This window comes from Cherax quadricarinatus, chromosome 21 (genome assembly GCF_038502225.1).
Source record: "Cherax quadricarinatus isolate ZL_2023a chromosome 21, ASM3850222v1, whole genome shotgun sequence".
NCBI lineage: Eukaryota > Metazoa > Arthropoda > Malacostraca > Decapoda > Parastacidae > Cherax > Cherax quadricarinatus.
This window is the reverse complement of record NC_091312.1, coordinates 37,788,457-37,812,675: the sequence shown is the minus strand read 5'-3', so window position 1 is coordinate 37,812,675 and position 24,219 is coordinate 37,788,457. Positions and strand designations below refer to the sequence as shown.

Sequence of the window (24,219 nt, the reverse complement as noted above, 5' to 3'; positions counted from 1 at the left end):
GCACTATAACTACTGCACCAGCACTAACTATTAGACCAGCACTGTAACCATTGTACCAGCACTGTAACCACTGTACCAGCATTATAACTACTGCACCAGCACTGTAACCACTGTACGAGCACTGTAACCACTGTACCAGCACTATAACTACTGCACCAGCACTGTAACTACTGCACCAGCACTGTAACTATTAGACCAGCACTAACTGCTGTACCAGCACTGTAACTACTGTACCAGCACTGTAACCACTGTACCAGCACTGTAACTACTGTACCAGCACTAACTACTGTACCAGCACTGTACTGTACCAGCACTACTGTATCAGCACTGTACTGTACCAGCACATTAACTACTGTACCAGCACTAACTACTGTACCAGCACTACTGTACCAGCACTGTAAACAATATACCAGCACTGTAACCACTGTACCAGCACTGTAACTACTGTACCAGCACTGTAACTACTGTACCAGCACTGTAACCACTGTACCAGCACTAACCACTGTACCAGCACTAACTGCTGTAACAGCACTGTAACCACTGTACCAGCAATAACTGCTGTACCAGCACTGTAACTACTGTACCAGCACTGTAACCACTGTACCAGCACTACTATACCAGCACTGTAACTACTGTACCAGCCCTAACTACTGTACCAGCACTAACTACTGTACCAGCACTGTAACTACTGTACCAGCACTGTAACAACTGTACCAACACTGTAACCACTGTTCCAGCACTAACTGCTGTAACAGCACTGTAACCACTGTACCAGCAATAACTGCTGTACCAGCACTGTAACTACTGTACCAGTACTGTAACCACTGTACCAGCACTGCAACCACTGTACCAGCACTGTTACTACTGTACCAGCACTACTATACCAGCACTGAAACTACTGTACCAGCACTAACTACTGTACCAGCACTGTAACCACTGTACCAGCACTGTAACAACTGTACCAACACTGTAACCACTGTACCAGCACTGACCACTGTACCAGCACTGTAACCACTGTACCAGCACTAACTGCTGTACCAGCACTAACCACTGTACCAGCACTGACTGCTGTACCAGCACTGTAACCACTGTACCAGCACTGTAACCACTGTACCAGCACTAACTACTGTACCAGCACTGTAACCACTGTACCAGCACTGTAACAACTGTACCAGCACTGTTACTACTGTACCAGCACTACTATACCAGCACTGTAACTATTGTACCAGCACTAACTACTGTACCAGCACTGTTACTACTGTACCAGCACTGTAACCACTGTACTAGCACTGTAACCACTGTACCAGCACTAACTACTGTACCAGCACCAACTACTGTACCAGCACTGTAACTACTGTATCAGCACTAACTACTGTATCAGCACTAACTACTGTACCAGCACTGTAACTACTGTACCAGCACTGTAACCACTGTACCAGCACTGTAACTACTGTACCAGCACTGTAACCACTGTACCAGCACTAACTACTGTACCAGTACTGTAACTACTGTACCAGCACTGTAACTACTGTACCAGCACTAACTACTGTACCAGCACTGTAACCACTGTACCAGCACCGTAACCACTGTACCAGCACTGTAACTACGGTACCAGCACTAACTACTGTATCAGCACTAACTACTGTACCAGAACTGTAACCACTGTACCAGCACTGAAACTACTGTACCAGCACTGTAACTACTGTACCAGCACTAACTACTGTACCAGCACTGTAACTACTGTACCAGTACTAACTACTGTACCAGCACTGTAACTACTGTACCAGCACTGTAACAACAGTACCAGCACTAACTACTGTACCAGCACTGTAACAACAGTACCAGCACTAACTACTGTACCAGCACTGTAACAGAACCAGCACTAACTACTGTACCAGCACTGTAACTACTGTACCAGCACTAACTACTGTACCAGCACTGTAACTACTGTACCAGCACTGTAACTACTGTACCAGCACTGTAACTACTGTACCAGCACTAACTACTGTAACAGCACTGTAACCACTGTACCAGCACTGTAACTACTGTACCAGCACTAACTACTGTATCAGCACTAACTACTGTACCAGCACTGTAACCACTGTACCAGCACTGAAACTACTGTACCAGTACTAACTACTGTACCAGCACTGTAACTACTGTACCAGCACTAACTACTGTACCAGCACTGTAACTACTGTACCAGTACTAACTACTGTACCAGCACTGTAACTACTGTACCAGCACTAACTACTGTACCAGCACTGTAACTATTGTACCAGCACTGTAACAACAGTACCAGCACTAACTACTGTACCAGCACTGTAACAACAGTACCAGCACTAACTACTGTACCAGCACTGTAACAACAGAACCAGCACTAACTACTGTACCAGCACTAACTACTGTACCAGCACTGTAACTACTGTACCAGCACTGTTACTACTGTACCAGCACTGTTACTACTGTACCAGCACTAACTACTGTACCAGCACTAACTACTGTACCAGCACTAACTACTGTACCAGCACTAACTACTGTACCAGCACTAACTACTGTACCAGCACTGTTACTACTGTATAGCACTAACTACTGTACCAGCACTAACTACTGTACCAGCACTAACTACTGTACCAGCACTGTAACTACTGTACCAGCACTGTAACCACTGTACCAGCACTGTAACTACTGTACCAGCACTGTTACTACTGTACCAGCACTAACTACTGTACCAGCACTGTAACCACTGTACCAGCACTGTAACCACTGTACCAGCACTGTAACTACTGTACCAGCACTGTAACTACTGTACCAGCACTAACTACTGTACCAGCACTAACTACTGTACCAGCACTGTAACTACTGTACCAGCACTGTAACTACTGTACCAGCACTGTAACTACTGTACCAGCACTGTTACTACTGTACCAGCACTAACTACTGTACCAGCACTAACTACTGTACCAGCACTGTAACTACTGTACCAGCACTGTAACAACAGTACCAGCACTAACTACTGTACCAGCACTGTAACTACTGTACCAGCACTGTAACTACTGTACTAGCACTAACTACTGTACCAGCACTAACTACTGTACCAGCACGGTCTACTGGTTCAAGCACTGGTGTGCCAGTTTTGGGACAGTGACCAGGTCCTGGGGACTGACTCAAGGTATATTCCAGGTATTGGTTTGAATCCTCTTGATTAACAGATTTGTAAGTCTTGCTATACGACTTTTAAATACCTCAGTAAGTCAGTGTTATACTGTTGTCAAGGTAACTCAAAAAAAAAAAAATTTTCAAATGCACTTTTTTTTTTTTTTTACAGATTACGTTATTTTTAGAATTTAGGTTATTGTTGCAGTTTATCATTAAACGTTATCATAGGAAGTCAGGTTAAGAGGTGTTTATCTTTCAATGTATATACACAGGTGTATGTGTCACCGTATATACACAGGTGTGTCACCGTATATACACAGGTGTATGTGTCACCGTATATACACAGGTGTATGTGTCACCGTATATACACAGGTGTATGTGTCACCGTATATACACAGGTGTGTGTGTCACCGTATATACACAGGTGTGTGTGTCACCGTATATACACAGGTGTATGTGTCACCGTATATACACAGGTGTATGTGTCACCGTATATACACAGGTGTATGTGTCACCGTATATACACAGGTGTGTCACCGTATATACACAGGTGTATGTGTCACCGTAGATACACAGGTGTATGTGTCACCGTATATATACAGGTGTATGTGTCACCGTATACACAGGTGTCACCGTATATACACAGGCGTATGTGTCACCGTATATACACAGGCGTATGTGTCACTGTATATACACAGGTGTATGTGTCACCGTATTTACACAGGTGTGTCACCGTATATACACAGGTGTATGTCACCGTATATACACAGGTGTATGTCACCGTATATACACAGGTGTATGTGTCACCGTATATACACAGGTGTATGTGTCACTGTATATACACAGATGTGTCACCGTATATACACAGGTGTATGTCACCGTATATACACAGGTGTATGTGTCACCGTATATACACAGGTGTATGTGTCACTGTATATACACAGGTGTATGTGTCACCGTATATACACAGGTGTATGTCACCGTATATACACAGGTGTATGTGTCACCGTATATACACAGGTGTATGTCACCGTATATACACAGGTGTATGTGTCACTGTATATACACAGGCGTGTCACTGTATATACACAGGTGTATGTGTCACCGTATATACACAGGTGTATGTGTCACCGTATATACACAGGCGTATGTGTCACTGTATATACACAGGTGTATGTCACCGTATTTACACAGGTGTATGTGTCACTGTATATACACAGGCGTATGTGTCACTGCATATACACAGGTGTATGTGTCACCGTATATACACAGGTGTATGTGTCACTGTATATACACAGGCGTATGTGTCACTGTATATACACAGGTGTATGTCACCGTATTTACACAGGTGTGTCACCGTATATACACAGGTGTATGTGTCACCGTATATACACAGGTGTATGTGTCACCGTATTTACACAGGTGTGTCACCGTATATACACAGGCGTATGTGTCACTGTATATACACAGGTGTATGTGTCACCGTATATACACAGGCGTATGTGTCACCGTATATACACAGGTGTATGTGTCACCGTATATACACAGGTGTATGTGTCACCGTATATACACAGGCGTATGTGTCACTGTATATACACAGGTGTATGTGTCACTGTATATACACAGGCGTATGTGTCACTGTATATACACAGGTGTATGTGTCACCGTATTTACACAGGTGTGTCACCGTATATACACAGGTGTATGTCACCGTATATACACAGGCGTATGTGTCACCGTATATACACAGGTGTGTCACCGTATATACACAGGTGTATGTGTCACCGTATATACACAGGTGTATGTGTCACCGTATATACACAGGTGTATGTGTCACCGTATATACACAGGCGTATGTGTCACCGTATATACACAGGTGTATGTGTCACCGTATATACACAGGTGTATGTCACCGTATATACACAGGTGTATGTGTCACCGTATATACACAGGCGTATGTGTCACCGTATATACACAGGTGTATGTGTCACCGTATATACACAGGTGTATGTGTCACCGTATATACACAGGTGTATGTCACCGTATATACACAGGTGTGTCACCGTATATACACAGGCGTATGTGTCACCGTATATACACAGGTGTATGTGTCACTGTATATACACAGGTGTGTCACCGTATATACACAGGTGTATATATCAACATATATACACAGGTGCATATTTTAATGTATATACACAGGTGTATATTTCAACGTATATACACAGGTGCATATTTTAATGTATATACACAGGTGTATATTTCAACGTATATACACAGGTGCATATTTTAATGTATATACACAGGTGTATATTTCAACGTATATACACAGGTGCATATTTTAATGTATATACACAGGTGTATATTTCTACGTATATACACAGGTGCATATTTTAATGTATATACACAGGTGTATATTTCAACGTATATACACAGGTGTATATTTCAACGTACATACACAGGTGTATATGTCACCGTTTATACACAGGTGTATATGTCAACGTATATACACAGGTGCATATTTTAATGTATATACACAGGTGTATATTGCAACGTATATACACAGGTGTATATTTCAACGTATATACACAGGTGCATATTTTAATGTATATACACAGGTGTATATTTCAACATATATACACAGGTGTATATTTCAACGTATATACACAGGTGCATATTTTAATGTATATACACAGGTGTATATTTCAACGTATATACACAGGTGCATATTTCAACATATATACACAGGTGTATATTTCAACGTATATACACAGGTGTATATTTCAACGTATATACACAGGTGTATATTGTGTGTATGTACAATGAAAGGTGTCTATTCCTTCGAGTATATGCACTGAGGTATTTCTGTATATATACACAGTTTAATTCCTAAAATAAAGATCTAAGAAAAATATTAACATCATTTTGCATATGAAATGCAGCCGTAATGACCTTCATCCAGTCGATAGACCTTAATGACCCTCGTCCAGTCGATAGACCTTAATGACCCTCGTCTAGTCGATAGACCTTAATGACCCTCGTCCAGTCGATAGACCTTAATGACCCTCGTCCAGTCGATAGACCTTAATGACCCTCGTCCAGTCGATAGACCTTAATGACCCTCGTCCAGTCGATGGAATTTGTTTAAACTTGTTAAACGTGTTACGATTTTAATTCAAAAGATTTACATGAATAAGGCAAGTAAATATTCCTGACCGTTCTCACCTTCTGTTTGTGCAGTGGAATGGAGGCCAAGACGTGTGCCAGGTCGCTGTTCATCTGAGAGTTGAGTACCCTGGGGGAGGACAGTAGGGTCAGTACCTAAGGGTGGACATTATAATCCCTAGGGAGGAGAGTAAGGTCATTACCCAAGGGAAAATGTAGATTAAAAAACGGGAAAGAACACATACCCTGAGGGCAAACAGTGAGGTGAATACCCTGAAGAGAGACAGTTAGCTCAGTACCCTGGGAGACATCAATATGGTTGTGATGTTGCAAACTCCCACGCAATTTTTTACGCTTATGCCCTATCATTAGCTTTTAAAATTTTGGGTTCCTTCGATGGGAGCAAAGTGGAGGTCATTGAGAAAGTAGCCTCTTGTTCAGCTGGGAGATGATGGGAGAGGTCTTTCAGAGTTTGAGAAGACGTGATGGAGGCATGAAGTAGTCCTGTAACGGTGGAGAGAACTTTCTTACCTTACCCTACCTTTCATATACCTTTGAAGAGTTTCGAGAGTTTGCCTACTTTCTGAGCCCGGCCATGGGCCAGGCTCGTCTGGTGCTTGCCTGGTCAACCAAGCTGTTGCTGCTGGAGGCCTGCTGACCCACATATCCATCACAGCCTGGTTGAGCTGGCACCTGGTGAAGATACTTGTCCAGTTTCCTCTTGAAGGCTTCTACACTTGTTCCAGCAGTATTTCTGATTTCTGGTAAGATGTTGAATAGTCTGGGACCCCGGATGTTGATACAGTGTTCCCTTATTGTCCCCACCGCACCCCTGCTCCTCACTGGGTTTATTTTACACTTCCTCCCATATCTCTCACTCCAGTATGTTGTTATGGCAGTGTGCAGATTTGGGACCAGGCCCTCGAGTATTTTCCAGGTACATATTATCATGTACCTCTCTCTCCTCCGCTGCAATGAATACATGTTCAAGACTTGCAGGCGTTCCCAGTAGTTTAGGTGCTTTACAGGCTCAATGTGAGCCATAAACGATTTAAACTCCATGGCTCTCCAGTCCTTCAAGAGGCACCTGTGCCTTCCTTAACACCTTGTACATCCAGTCCTTCAAGAGTGAGAGTTAATTGCTCAAAGAAAGTATGTGGACAAATCGCCTCTAACATCTTGCTAGGTGTTAGTAACACCTGCAGCAGACACTTGAATCTTACTGTGTTTTCCATTATTACAAGCATTAAACGTCTCATTATGACAGGGAAGATCACTGACTTAGACTTTAAAACACTTGTATCCTTTATCTTCTTGTAGCCGAATATTATGAGTCAATATTCGGACTATCAAACTTTTTGCATAAATATAAGAGCCAGTGGCGTGTACTTATAAGAAAGGTAACATTGCCTATGTGGAACTTATTATTTCCTTTAGAATAAAAATACGAGTTAAATATTATTTAGCTACACAAAATTCTGCCATTTTTTTATTTGTTTCGCTGAATTTAAACCTGATATGAAAGTTCAAAGTTTTGAAACTTAATAGACAAGAACGTTTAATACCTAAAAATCTGGCAGTGGGATATGCAACATTGGATCTGTGGTATTATCAGTGATACACATATTGAGTAAAATAATATACTACTGCCAAATGTAACAGGCAAACTATTAATTTTAATTACCTTAAAAATAATTTTCCCCAAATCCATGCAAGTAGGACTCAGACTAATCTAATGACAGAATTTCCCCTAAATAATATTTATCATCACTGAAAAAGAATTCCCTTTACTGGAGATATGAGCAGGGAAAGCAGAGTGTACATGTCCTTCCTTACTACCCCTTCTATATTTCCCTATCCCAGGGAATCTCCCTTACTGAAACCCTGTACAGATCGCTGCCAGCAACACTGCAGAAATATAAGATACTTAACCATGTTATTAACAGGTTCGAAAATTTAGATTCATTAGAATTAAAACTATATCAGATTTTCTGACTCTCATTAAAAGCTCATAGTGAAGAAGCTAAGCTTAGTGAATTAACGTCTCCAGGAATGACTACAGCTGTAGGGTATACACAGCTTCTCTGCTTCGAAACGAATTGAAATTTCAGAAATTCTCAAGGTTAAAATATATTGCAAAACTTTGACCTATCAACTTAAAAGGAATTATTGCACACTCCTATAGAGCAAGACAGAATTTTTGAGTAAAGTTACTGATCATTTGCTCAAAAATCAAGAATTATATTGAACTACGAATCAACAATAGCAAATAATTAATATTCATATTTCAGGTTTATAAAAAGCTTAAAAGGTGTCGGTTTCTTACCATTACATTTTTTTTCCACACCACTGAAGTAAACACACAAAAAAATAGCAGTGATATTCAATATTTTATTTTAAATGATTCACCTTATATATATAACCCGTATTCGAATATGTTTACACAAATACATCTAAGGAGAGTATTCGTATTAGTTATCCGAAGCAAAATATATACATAGACGATTTTTATGAGAGGAAAAAAAATAGACATTTGTGCTCGACGTCGCGAACAGAGAATTAACAGAGTTTATCCCAGGTTTATCTTTCAGGAGGAGAAAAGCCAGACTCACCTGTCTTTGTGCATGGTGGCACCAGCCAGGACCCCTGGCTGCTGCTGGCACACCTCCACCAGCTGCTGCGCCCTCAGGAAGACGCCGCCTCCACTCTGTTGGAGGTCACAAGAGTGTAGTGTGCAAGAGACAGAACCACAGATGAAGGTCGTGAAGCTACATACCTGGAGAGGGTTTCTACGATCAACGCCCCAGCGGCCCGGTCTGTGACCAGGCCTTGTGCAAGATTGGGGGTCACAGGTGAGGTGTGGAGGGGAGGGGTGAGGTGTGGAGGGGTCAGGTGAGGGGGTGGTGGGTGGTGGTCAGATGAGGGGCAGTGGGTGGGGGTCACAGGCGAGGATTGGTGTAACTTCATACATTAGTCTCAACACACAATGTTAAATCTAATATTGTTACATATTCAATCACAATTAATTGCTCTCCATGCAACTTTTATTACAATCCCCAAGCCTTCAAAGACCGAGCATATAAAATAACAGAGGCCGTACTTTGTAGATAAATTTCGGGAGATAAAATCTAAAAATGCATCATTTCTAAACATTCACAAAAATATTAACTTATATATGACTGGGAGATATTTGTGCCTGACTCTGATTACTTTCCGAAGAAATAACAAGAAGGTCACCACCCACCTTGGGCAGCTGTACAGAGGGAACGGCGTTGAAAATCCTGTGCAGGAGTTTAAATGCTTCCTCTTCTCCCTCTTCATCCTCCTCTTCCTTCCGGCTGGAGCCTCCGCCTTCGACAGGGACGCCGCCTCCCTCAGAAGCCTCGGTGGCGGGAGATGGGGTGCTGGGGGAGGTGCTGCATGACGACCCTAGTGGTTGGTCCTCCCCGAAATCAGCGTCAGGCAGAGCTTGAGGAAGCAAGGCGTCCAGGAGCTCCGTCAGCCTAGGGTGGGGTCAACATTATCAGTGTGATGATTTTTTTTTTTTTTTTGCAGCATTTTGGGAATCTTTATTGTGGAAACGTTTCGCCAGCCAGCGGCTTCTTTAGTCCAATACAGAGAACAACATCCGAAGATGAGGAAGAGTTTGAGGAAATAGGTCCATTTACTTTATATTATCAATGTACTGTATTTAAACAGCTGCTTGATCAAAGAAAATTATCTCCCTCTTCTATAACTCTAACCCCAGTTGACATTCCAGCCATGGTTATAATTTATACTCTTTCCTGCAACCCGATTAGACACACTACCCGAGACGAGATGTTGCTCTCCAGTAAGTCAGAAGATCAAGTCATCTGAGCATCATAGTTATAATTAAACATTTCGGTTGTGGGATCCGAGAAAGGTATTCCCGTATTGCATGACTGTAGATCCTTGTGTGTGAATATACGCGATTTTAATAGTGTGGCATAAATTTGTTATGCAGCTAAATATTACTAATGAGGGGTTAGGTAAGGTTTAGGAAACATGACTAAGTGTTTCCTGACGCGGGTCTTAGATGATGACCCGCCGTTGGAATTTTTTGTCATCTGACCGAGGCCTTCCGCTGGCTTACCGGTCCACCCCTTTAAAAATTACGATTATATACTAATGAAGATTTAAAAAGAATCAGATGAATCATTCACAAATCGAAATGTACAAACTACAATTCAAAATTTCTTCAATAGAAATGGTAAATTGGGATATACACAGCCTAAATCTAATTCAAATCTTCCACTAAGAAACCCCCAGTTTTGTTAAACTGAAGAGGCATTCGCTTCTCTCAGAGAAACCACTATCCAAAAATACTCCACGTTAAGTTTGAAGGCTTTCGGAAGTTACATTATCCAGTTATCATTGATGAAGGATTGAAGCCGCTCGGTGGTGACAACCAGAAATTACTACAAGAACATTATTTCAATTTCCCCAGTTTTTACCCCCCCCCCCCCAGAAAAAATGTACACATCTAAAATTAATCCCATCTCTTGTTTAAGTAAGACTGACCAGCTTCTAAGTTAATACAATTTAAGTTTTGGGAACATAATATACCATTTATCTGTACATAGTGCTGAGAGCACATGTAGACATGTTAAAGTACATTACGTAGATTTAGTGTAGGATAACCCAATACTCTCACACCAACCCCACCAGGGAGGGTTCTTGTCGCTGGTGAGGGGCTTTTGATCTACGGAATTGGACCCCTCAAGGAAGGTTCCTTGATGTTGGTGAGGGGCTCTTGATTTAGAGAATTGGATCTGTGCACCAGTTCCCCGAATTAAGCCTGAATGCCTTCCACATCCCCCCCCCAGGCGCTGTATAATCCTCCGGGTTTAGCGCTTCCCCTTGATTATTATAATAATAATAATAATACGGAATTGGATCTGTGCTCCAGTTCCCTGAATTAAGCCTGAATACCTTCCACTTATTTCTGAGCAGAAGACATAATACCGTTAAGATGAAGAATTAGACACGTGCAACTTCTGGGGCATCCCGGACACACGTGCAACATCTGGGGCATCCCGGACACACGTGCAACATCTGGGGCATCCCGGACACACGTGCAACATCTGGGGCATCCCGGTCACACGTGCAACTTCTGGGGCATCCCGGACACACGTGCAACATCTGGAGCATCCCGGTCACACGTGCAACATCTGGAGCATCCCGGTCACACGTGCAACATCTGGAGCATCCCGGACACGTGCAACATCTGGGGCATCCCGGACACACGTGCAACATCTGGGGCATCCCGGACACACGTGCAACATCTGGAGCATCCCGGACACGTGCAACATCTGGGGCATCCCGGACACACGTGCAACATCTGGGGCATCCCGGACACACGTGCAACATCTGGGGCATCCCGGACACGTGCAACATCTGGAGCATCCCGGACACGTGCAACATCTGGAGCATCCCGGACACACGTGCAACATCTGGAGCATCCCGGACACACGTGCAACATCTGGAGCATCCCGGACACACGTGCAACATCTGGAGCATCCCGGACACACGTGCAACATCTGGAGCATCCCGGACACGTGCAACATCTGGAGCATCCCGGACACACGTGCAACATCTGGAGCATCCCGGACACACGTGCAACATCTGGGGCATCCCGGACACACGTGCAACATCTGGAGCATCTCGGACACACGTGCAACATCTGGAGCATCCCGGACACACGTGCAACATCTGGGGCATCCCGGACACACGTGCAACATTTGGAGCATCCCGGACACACGTGCAACATCTGGGGCATCCCGGACACACGTGCAGCATTTGGAGCATCCCGGTCACACGTGCAACATCTGGGGCATCCCGGACACACGTGCAACATCTGGGGCATCCCGGACACACGTGCAACATTTGGAGCATCCCGGACACACGTGCAACATCTGGGGCATCCCGGACACACGTGCAGCATTTGGAGCATCCCGGTCACACGTGCAACATCTGGAGCATCCCGGACACACGTGCAACATCTGGGGCATCCCGGACACACGTGCAACATTTGGAGCATCCCGGACACACGTGCAACATCTGGGGCATCCCGGACACACGTGCAGCATTTGGAGCATCCCGGTCACACGTGCAACATCTGGAGCATCCCGGACACACGTGCAACATCTGGGGCATCCCGGACACACGTGCAACATCTGGGGCATCCCGGACACACGTGCAACATCTGGAGCATCCCGGACACACGTGCAACATCTGGAGCATCCCGGACACACGTGCAACATCTGGGGCATCCCGGACACACGTGCAACATCTGGGGCATCCCGGACACACGTGCAACATCTGGGGCATCCCGGACACACGTGCAACATTTAATTCACAAAACTAGTAAAACACATCAGAGTTTCAAGCCGACCAGAAAATGCATTCTTCAGTTACAGCAGAGAATCCAACAAAGTTTGCACCTACACAGTCTCTTCCTAAGAAATATTCCATCCCCTACACATGATGAATCACTAATTAAAGATTGATACTCTTTGTAATTATTTTAACCAAGAGAGCTAAACCCGTAGGGGGAACACAGCTCCTGTGGAATGGGAGATATAGGCCGTTAACTATGTTCCGTTCAGGACACTAGATTTCCTTAAGAAATTGAATAATTTTTTTTTTTATCTATGTATATAAATTGTATTTTGTCAACGTGTACGAGTCATGTACTGTCGGTTAATAACTCATTTAAAATATTTATTTTACTACTTTAATTATTTATGGTATTTACATAAAATGTGACTTTTTTTCCATAGTTCCTGACTATGGAACTGAACTTCTCCAGGCCGAGGGACTGACAACCTCAAATTCTACGACTACAATGGTGATGGACTGATTACATCGTCTTCACATCTCTACTGTTCCTGCCTACTTTCTGTATTCGACTGAAGAAGCCTACTGTGTAGGCGAAACGTTTCGGAATAAAGTTGTCTAACTGTTGCATATGTGTCTTACCTAACAACTAGTCAAAATTGTGACTTATTTTCTGTGACTTTTTTTCCCCGGGCACCACAAGATGATCCGGAGAGGCTGATGCTGTAGTCCAGGATGTGGATAAATATAAACATTGTCTAATCCTGGGAAGGAAGGGGGGGGGGATAATCATGGCAATTACGAGGTAAATAAATTGATTTTAGTCTGCATGCAAAATAGATTTAAGTATTTAAGTATACAGTTATCTAAACCAATACATCAGCGCATCAGTGCTCGCAAGAATGTAGATGAATGGTTCGGAGAACCGATAAGTTGATAAATTAGACACATGTGCAGCACTGATGGATTGATTACATTGACTCAAGGCTAAGGGACTGATTACCTCAAACTCCTCCTGTTCTCCACCATTCTCCTTTGTATGGACTGATGAAGCCACTGTGTGGCGAAACGTTTTCTCACTAAAGATACCCAAGTGTTGCATATGTGTCTAATTTATGTGTTCGCAAGAAGTCTAATAAAATTGAGATTGTCGGTTTTCAAAACCATTTATCACATCTAACAGAATTTTTGGCTTCATATCAAGAAGTATAAATAATAGGGGTTGTCAGGTTATACCTTAACTTTATATATCTTCGGTAAGACCTTAGGTTATGCCGCCCCGTTCTACTCTACACATTACTCAATGAACATACTCTAGAAAACACATAGGTGGAGATTCTGGGCATATTGACACCTGCTGCTGCTGTTCATCTAGCCGTAAGTATGTACCTGGGTGTTAGTCGCATCTTGGGGGGGGGGGGAGATAGTATACCTAATTTGCGTGTAAATAAAAAGGTAAGGATGACGAAGTTGGTCCCATGTCTCAGAAATCATTCCCACGAAGATAAGCTGAGAATAATGCATTTGTACTTTCTGGAAAGGCGTAGAATTAGGGAAGATATAATTGAGGTGGACAAATGGAAAACGGGAATGAAGGATATAACGTGCTGGAAAAAATCTCACTAAAACAGGGGTCACAGAGATGGATTGAAATTGGACAAATTTAGATTAAGAAAGGGTGTGGGAACGCACCGGTTGGACAACAGAGTTGAGGACGAATTTAACAATCTCCCAAGTAGCCTCACTGATGTGAGATGAAATTGTCTAGCATGGACCTGTAGGCCTCCTGCAGTGCTTTTATGTTCTTTAATTAAAATACTTGTATTGAAGGTTTCAAGGCGATCAGAAAAGGGGTTTTCAGGTTGTAACAATTCCACCCCCGGCCACAAAAAAAAAAAAATCTTGGAAGGAAAAAATTCTTGGCCTTTGAATTGTTACACTCGTTTATTACAAATTTTCGGGTAATTGAGAAATGCCTTGTGCGCTACTGGGCCAGCTGCTATGTTCCTTAAGTGAATGTGAACTGACCTTACTAGGTTGGGGCAGTGGCTTAAGCCGGTGGGAGACTTGGACTTTCTTCGCATGGGCCAGTAGACCTGCTGCAGTGTTCCTTCTTTCTTATGTTCTTATGTCACAAAAATTAGTTCCACCACAATGTACCGGTGGGACAGACAACACAAAAGATCCATTTACCACAAACTACTGGTGGTTAGATGGCTGGCTAGTTTAAAGCCTGTGTTTAAGGTACATAAAAAATAATGCTTTTTCCTACAATACTGGAGTTTGAGTGTTTGATTTCTTTTAATAAACTATAACATAGGTACACTTAAGGTTAAGAAGAATTTCTTCCATCTTTAAAACACGTCTGGATATTTAGTATATGAAATATACGTAAGAATAACAAAGTAATTATGGAACTGCAAACCTACAGACGCTTGCATGTATGAGGTTAACTCACGAAATCATGACACGATTGCAAACAAACCATACCACGGGTGGGGTTAGAACCCGCGGTCAGAGAGTCTCGAAACTCCAGACCGTCGCGTTAGCCACTGGACTAGCTGGTCCAGTGGCTAACGCGACGGTCTGGAGATTTGAGACTCTGATCGCGTGTTCTATCCCCGCCCGTAGTGTGGTTCGTATGAGGTTGAGTAGGCCTGACTTTACCTGTCTGTGAAAACCTGGTGGTCGTATCCGCAGGTCAGCCACAGGTGAGGTAGGCCGCCCGTCGAGGCGTCCAAGAGTCTCGTCACCTCCAGGAGTCGAGCCCGCGCCCACTCCCCGCCACGCCCACACACCATCTGTAAACACACGCCCATTTGTTATTCAGTGGCTGGCTGGACACTTACTCTTTGTCTGTGTCTGTGTCTCTCATACACAGAGCAGAGAGGGATAGAACCTAGTAGCGATCAGTGAAGAGGCGGGGCCAGGAGCAGAGTCTCGACCCCTGCAACCACAATTAGGTGAGTACACACAATCTCTATGTCTGTCTCTTCCTCTATGCATAATTTTGTCTTTCCTTAATGATGTTCTTGAATTTCTCTCCCACTTTCACGTTATTTTTTCCATTCTTCCCTCTTCCGAGTTTTTTTTCCTGTATAATTTCCGTTGTTTTCCCGTCCCCTATTCCATTATTTTATTTCTCCCTATGGCCATTTCTCCCCTTCCCTGCCTCACACTCTCCGTCCTATCCTAAATATCTTTGCTTTTCCCTTCCTATCGTCTCTTTTTCTTTCCCCAACATTCTTCCCCATTCCTGTTCTCTTCTCCTCCCTCTCTCTTTCTCGGCTTATCTTATCCCTATGTATTCTTCCTTGAATTGCCACTGTTTCTTATATTCTCGAATGGAAATAAGTCACTGACTTTTTTGGGGGTTATCCGAGGTTCTCTACACATATGCTGCTACGTATGATAATCTATGTAACTGTATTTGTGTATACCTGAATAAACTTAACTATCCTCTGTACTTTTCCTGTTCTCTCTCCGCCCGTCTGTCTCCCTGCGTCTCTCCCAGCCCCTCTTCCTAGCTCCTCCTACCTCGTGTGTGTACACGGCAACAATAGCACAGTTTGCCAACAGTATCATCACATCTCAGCCAAATTGTGAGAGAAAGACGATCATGTTTACCAAGCAGCCCGTGTTGTTGTTGTTGTCAGCGACCGCTGGGCCAACGTTATGATCGATACTGTGTTGTGGTGATACTGTGTTGTGGTGGTACTGTGTTGTGTGGTTTGATGTGTTGTAAATGTGTTGTGGTGGTGTGCTGTTTGGTGCTGTGTTGATACTGTGTTATGTTTTGGTGTGTTGTGATAGTGTTACGTTGAAAAGATGTGTTGTAGTGCAGTGTGTTGTGGTGTTATGCTGTGTTGTGCTGTTTTTTTGGTACTGTGTTGTGGTGCTGTGATATGTTGTTGGTGTGATACCACGATATGTTGTTATGGTGCTGTGTTGTGTTGCTGCATTATGTTGTGTTGTGCTGCTAGGTTTGTATTGTGTTTGTGGCTGTTGTGGTTTGTGTTGAGGATGTGACTAGAGCAATAATCTTCTTGGTGAGGCAGTTGGTCATGCTAGGTGGTTCTTCATGTTTCCCCAACTTGACATATAATAGAAGGAATGCTAGATAATATTTGTATACACATACGGTGATAAATAGCTGAAGGGAAACAACTTAACAGATGCTGTCAACCATTGGTAATTTATGTAATATAAAACACACACACACACACACACACACACACACACACACACACACACACACACACACACACACACACACACACAACACACAACACACAACACACACACACACAACACACACACACTTCTAGTAAATTGTTTTTTAATCAGGACATTTTAGTCCACTCCCTCCGGGGAGGAAGTTAAAAAAAAAATTTCAGCGAAGAGGCGGGGCCAGGAGCTATGACTAGACCCCTGTAACCACAAATAGGTGAGTACACACACACGAAGAAAGGTTAAGGGAAATCGACCTGACGTCACTGGAGGAGGTGAGGGTTAGGGGAGATATGATAACGACATACAAAATACTGCGTAGAATAGACAAGGTGGGCAGAGACAGGATGTTCCAGAGAGGGGACTCAGAAACAAGGGGTCACAATTGGAAGTTGAAGAGTCCTACGAGCCAAAGGGATGTTAGGAAGTATTTCTTCAGAGTAGTCAGGAAGCGGAATAGTCTAGCAAGTGATGTAGTGGAGGCAGGAACCATACATAGCTTTGAGACGAGGTATGATAAAGCTCATGGAGCAGGGAGAGAGAGAGGACCTATTAGCGATCAGTGAAGAGGCGGGGCCAGGAGCAGAGTCTCGACCCCTGCAACCACAATTAGGTGAGTACAATTAGGCGAGTACACAGCGGGGCTCCACAGGGGTCAATCCTAGGACCGGTGCTGTTTCTGGTACATGTAAATAACACAACGGCAGGAACAGACTCAGAAGTTCCCTGTTTGCAGACGATGCGAACTAATGAGGAGAATTCAGTCAGAGGAGGATAAGCTAGGACTCTAGAGGGATCTGGACATGTTGCAGGCCTGTCCAGATCCCCACCAAGTGCAGCAAAGAAGATCGCAGACGGAGAACAATCTAGGGGGTCAGACTACAAACCTTACTCGAGGAAAAGAATCTCAGAGTGTGTATAATACCGAGCACATCTGAGGCGCACATCAGCCAAATAACCGCTGCAGCATATGGGCGCCTAGCAAACCTAAGAATAGCATTCGGGTATCTCAGTAAGGAGTAGTTCCGGACCCTGTACACCGTATATGTCAGGCCCATATTGGAGTATGCAGCTCCAGCTTGGAACTCACATCTGGCCAAGCACGCCAGGAAACTAAAGACAGTGCAAAGTTTGCAACGAGACTAGTCCCGGAGCTAAGGGGCATGTCCTACGAGGAGAGAGGTTTAGGGAGCTCTACCTGACGACACTGGAGGACAGAAGGGAAATAGAGGACATGATAACGACTTATATAATACAGAGAGGCATCGACAGGGTGGACAGAGATAGGATGTTCCAGAGATGGGACACAGAAACAAGGGGTCACAATTGGAAGTTGAAGAGTCCTATGAATCAAAGGGATGTTAGGAAGAATTTCTTCAGTCATAGAGTTGTCAGGAAGTGGAATAGTCTTGCCAGTGATGTAGTGGAGGCAGGAACCATACATAGCTTTCAGACGAGGTATGATAAAGCTCATGGAGCAGGGAGAGAGAACCCAGTAGCGGTCAGTGAAGAGGCGGGGCCAGGAGCTGAGTCTCGACCCCTGCAACCACAATTAGGCGAGTACACACACACACACACACACACACACACACACACACACACACACACACACACACACACACACAGTCAGTCCAGGAGTTCATCTTCCACCTGACAATAAACTGCTTCGGCGATCGTAACAAAGTAAAAAGATGAAAAGCGAGACAGAAATCTTAATAATATCTAGCATGATAGTAATATACAGTAGAATAATCAGAAGATCTTTTGTTCCTTAACAACTCAGAATATCATAATAATCTTCAATTAGACACAGTTATAGAAAAGAGCAGATGAGAGAGATGTAACAGTAGGAGACTAACAAGAAGTGTTGGGGTAAGACGTGAAGGCAGTGTCATTAGCAGAACATCAGTGGATCGAGACATTCACAACCTCAGAGCAGATCAGCATCTGTGTGGAGTAACAGAAGCCGAGTCGGAAGCCAGAGTGGAGTCCGGCTTACCCCGGCAGTGCTGCTCTGAGACTGACTGGCTTTACAAGTGGCAAAGACCAGTGTGTCGGAGGCATGAACTCGTGTTCAGGGACTGACACATGGCAGAGGTCTAGTGTGTTAGGAGCCAGAAGGCGAGACAGGAATACCTCCACACACACACACAAAATAAACCCATCCAGGCCATGTACGTCCCATGACAGAAACGTCACAAGTCTACCTCTGGAAACCGAGACAAGCTGAACAAAATACGACCCCTTCCCCACCCTGGGTGTAAGTTAACCACTGTTTGAGTAAGACTCCAGCCAGACATCTCTAACACAATCTGTGTATATAGACCAGCTAAGGGCTAGCTAACTGTTGCCTACCCACTAGCTGATGCTGGTCACTTGGCAACCAGAGGTGCCGTGCACCGGGCAACGCACACGACTTATTAAACTGTTAAATTAATTACAGAGGTATTGCTGTTCCTTCCCACCACTACATCACTGTAAATACCTAGAATATAATAAAATATGGTGAACATTGAACACAGTTCACTGTAATATACACATTACACTCTATATAAAGGATATACTTGGAGTATACCTGGAGAGAGTTCCGGGGGTCAATGCCCCCCACGGCCTGGTCTGTGACCAGGCCTAATCTTTTATTAATTTTTAGCACCAACTCAACGTAAGTATAGAAAAATTACGTCTATGAGCACATGATACCATACTGATGTACGTAACACGCACGTACACACACACACACACACACACACACACACACACACACACACACACACAGACTCACCACAACAAAGCGCCCGTAGTCCTTGAGGGCTATGTGGGCGTGTCTGGTCCTGACGATGGTGGGCGTGGCGAAGGCGTGGCGGCAGAAGTGGACCACGCCCGCCAGCTGGCCGGCCAGGGAGGTGCGGGCGGTGGTGGGCGTGTGGCGTGGGCGGAAGTAGAGGACAGCGTTGGCGGGGTCATCCTCCTCTTTTGTGCACACGCCACTGTCGTACACAACCACGGCTGGCACGCACCGCCTGCAACAACCAAAACGATCACACAGTGATATACACAACCACGGCTGACAGGCACTCTCCTCTGCAACAATCACAATCAATGTCATACACAACTATGGCTGGCAGGCACTCCCCCCTGCAACAACCACAATGCCATACACAACCACGGCTGGCAGGCACTCCCCCCTGCAACAACCACAATACCATACACAACCACGGCTGGCAGGCACTCCCCCCTGCAACAACCACAATGCCATACACAACCACGGCTGGCAGGCATTTCCCCCTGCAACAACCACAATGCCATACACAACCACGGTTGGTAGGCACTCCCCCCCTGCAGCAACCACAATCAATGCCATACACAACCACGGTTGGTAGGCACTCCCCCCTGCAACAACCACAATCAATGTCAAATACAACCACGGCTGGTAGGCACTTCCCCCTGCAACAACCACAATCAATGCCATACTACCACGGCTGGCAGGCACTCCCCCCTGCAACAACCACAATCAATGCCATACACAACCACGGCTGGCAGGCACTCCCCCGTGCAACAACCACAATCAATGCCATACACAACCACGGCTGGTAGGCACTCCCCCCTGCAACAACCACAATCAATGCCATACACAACCACGGCTAGTAGGCACTCCCCCCTGCAGCAACCACAATCAATGCCATACACAACCACGGCTGGAAGGCACTCCCCCTGCAACAACCACAATCAATGCCATACACAACCACGGCTGGCAGGCACTCCCCCTGCAACAACCACAATCAATGCCATACACAACCACGGCTGGCAGGCACTCCCCCCTGCAACAACCACAATCAATGCCATACACAACCACGGCTGGTAGGCACTCCCCCCTGCAACAACCACAGTCAATGCCATACACAACCACGGCTGGTAGGCACTCCCCCCTGCAACAACCACAATCAATGCCATACACAACCACGGCTGGCAGGCACTCCCCCTGCAACAACCACAATCAATGCCATACACAACCACGGCTGGCAGGCACTCCCCCTGCAACAACCACAATCAATGCCATACACAACCACGGCTGGCAGACACTCCCCCCTGCAACAACCACAATCAATGCCATACACAACCACGGCTGGCAGACACTCCCCCCTGCAACAACCACAATCAATGCCATACACAACCATGGCTGGCAGACACTCCCCCCTGCAACAACCACAATCAATGCCATACACAACCATGGCTGGCAGACACTCCCCCCTGCAACAACCACAATCAATGTCATACACAACCACGGCTGGCAGGCACTTCCCTCTGCAACAACCACAATCAATGCCATAAACAACAACGGCTGGCAGGCACTCCTCTCTGCAACAACCACAATGTCATACACAACCACGGCTGGCAGGCACTCCCTCCTGCAACAACCACAATCAATGCCATACACAACCACGGCTGGCAGGCACTCCTCTCTGCAACAACCACAATGTCATACACAACCACGGCTGGCAGGCACTCCCTCCTGCAACAACCACAATCAATGCCATACACAACCATGGCTGGCAGACACTCCCCCCTGCAACAACCACAATCAATGCCATACACAACCACGGCTGGCAGACACTCCCCCCTGCAACAACCACAATCAATGCCATACACAACCATGGCTGGCAGACACTCCCCCCTGCAACAACCACAATCAATGCCATACACAACCATGGCTGGCAGACACTCCCCCCTGCAACAACCACAATCAATGTCATACACAACCACGGCTGGCAGGCACTTCCCTCTGCAACAACCACAATCAATGCCATAAACAACAACGGCTGGCAGGCACTCCTCTCTGCAACAACCACAATGTCATACACAACCACGGCTGGCAGGCACTCCCTCCTGCAACAACCACAATCAATGCCATACACAACCACGGCTGGCAGGCACTCCTCTCTGCAACAACCACAATGTCATACACAACCACGGCTGGCAGGCACTCCCTCCTGCAACAACCACAATCAATGCCATACACAACCACGGCTGGCAGGCACTCCTCTCTGCAACAACCACAATGTCATACACAACCACGGCTGGCAGGCACTCCCTCCTGCAACAACCACAATCAATGCCATACACAACCACGGCTGGCAGGCACTCCCCCTTGCAACAACCACAATACCATACACAACCACGGCTGGCAGGCACTCCCCCCTGCAACAACCACAATACCATACACAACCACGGCTGGCAGGCACTCCCCCTGCAACAACCACAATACCATACACAACCACGGCTGGCAGGCACTCCCCCCTGCAACAACCACAATACCATACACAACCACGGCTGGCAGGCACTCCCCCCTGCAACAACCACAATGCCATACACAACCACGGCTGGTAGGCACTCCCCCCTGCAACAACCACAATCGATGCCATACACAACCACGGCTGGCAGGCACTCCCCCCTGCAACAACCACAATACCATACACAACCACGGCTGGCAGGCACTCCCCCTGCAACAACCACAATACCATACACAACCACGGCTGGCAGGCACTCCCCCCTGCAACAACCACAATGCCATACACAACCACGGCTGGTAGGCACTCCCCCCTGCAACAATCACAATCAATACCATACACAACCACGGCTGGCAGGCACTCCCCCCTGCAACAACCACAATACCATACACAACCACGGCTGGCAGGCACTCCCCCTGCAACAACCACAATGTCATACACAACCACGGCTGGCAGGCACTCCCCCCTGCAACAACCACAGAGTGACACTGCTGTAAATATATTAACTAACCAGACGCTCTATAATATATACGAATTTAATATTTTCTGCCAAATATAACAATATAAGAATGATAATAATTAGTGTTTATACAGCCATTATTATCCGTGTTCTTAATACTAGTAGACACTGGATAAAAGTGAATACAATGGATGAAAAACTGAGATATTTAGTAATAAGTGAATAAGATTATACATATATATATATATATATATATATATATATATATATATATATATATATATATATATATATATATATATATATATATATATATATATATATATATACGTATTTGCACACTGTGAAAAATAAAATTATTCCAGTTGTAACACTACTGACACATGAGGCTACACACAGGTACACATGAGGCTACACACAGGTACACATGAGTCTACACACAGGTACACATGAGGCTACAGACAGGTACATGTGAAGCTACACACAGGTACACATGAGGCTACACACAGGTACACATGAGGCTACACACAGGTGCACATGAAGCTACACACAGGTACACATGAAGCTACACACAGGTACACATGAGGCTACACACAGGTACACATGAAGCTACACACAGGTACACATGAAGCTACACACAGGTACACATGAGGCTACACACAGGTACACATGAGGCTACACACAGGTACACATGAAGCTACACACAGGTACACATGAAGCTACACACAGGTACACATGAAGCTACACACAGGTACACATGAGGCTGCACACAGGTACACATGAGGCTACACACTGGTACACATGAAGCTACACACAGGTACACATGAAGCTACACACAGGTACACATGAAGCTACACACAGGTACACATGAAGCTACACACAGGTACACATGAAGCTACACACAGGTACACATGAGGCTACACACAGGTACACATGAGGCTACACACAGGTACACATGATACTACACACAGGTACGCAGGCTACACAGATGCACATGAAACTACACAAATACACATGAAGCTACACACAGGTGGTACACATGAAGCCACACACACTGCTACACACAGGTACACATGCGGCTACACACAGGTACACATGAGGCTACACACAGGTGCACATAAGCATCAAGATCACTTGATGCCAGTGAGGGTTCTTGATCCAAGGCGTTGTGTCTATCCCCCTTTCCTTGGATCGAACCCGAGTGTTTCTTCCACCAGACTCTGAGTGACCCATACGCATTTAGTGCATAAAATGTTCCAGTGGTATACAAGAGAATTGCAAATGTATTATATGTATTGTATTTAATGTATTATTTCTGTAGTATTGTGTGTTGTATTGTCTCTAACATTGTTTCTGCTGTATTGTATGTGTTGTATTTTATCTGATGTATTGTCACTCATGTATGGTCTCTGATGTACTAACATACACCATACATGTATTATCATACACTTCCACTCATGTGGTGTACATATCTCTCATACATTTTAATGTATTTTGTATTAAACATACACGTTGTATCAACATGTTGTATTAAACATACACGTTGTATTAACATGTTGT

General features: G+C 44.9%; 1 protein-coding gene across 3 annotated transcripts in view; it reads right to left on the bottom strand.

Annotated features, from left to right (window-relative positions):
• Window positions 1-24,219, bottom strand: part of HPS4 (Hermansky-Pudlak syndrome 4 protein) — a 263,136-nt gene that overhangs the window by 25,723 nt on the left and 213,194 nt on the right. For all 3 annotated transcript variants that reach the window (XM_053777298.2, XM_053777299.2, XM_070087391.1), the window contains exons 3-7: window positions 19,697-19,934; window positions 15,352-15,485; window positions 9,569-9,827; window positions 8,937-9,031; window positions 6,385-6,454 (exon numbers count right to left, since the gene is read on the bottom strand). In XM_053777298.2, the coding sequence (XP_053633273.2) occupies window positions 6,385-6,454; window positions 8,937-9,031; window positions 9,569-9,827; window positions 15,352-15,485; window positions 19,697-19,934 (796 nt within the window). The remainder of the gene's footprint in view (window positions 1-6,384; window positions 6,455-8,936; window positions 9,032-9,568; window positions 9,828-15,351; window positions 15,486-19,696; window positions 19,935-24,219) is intronic.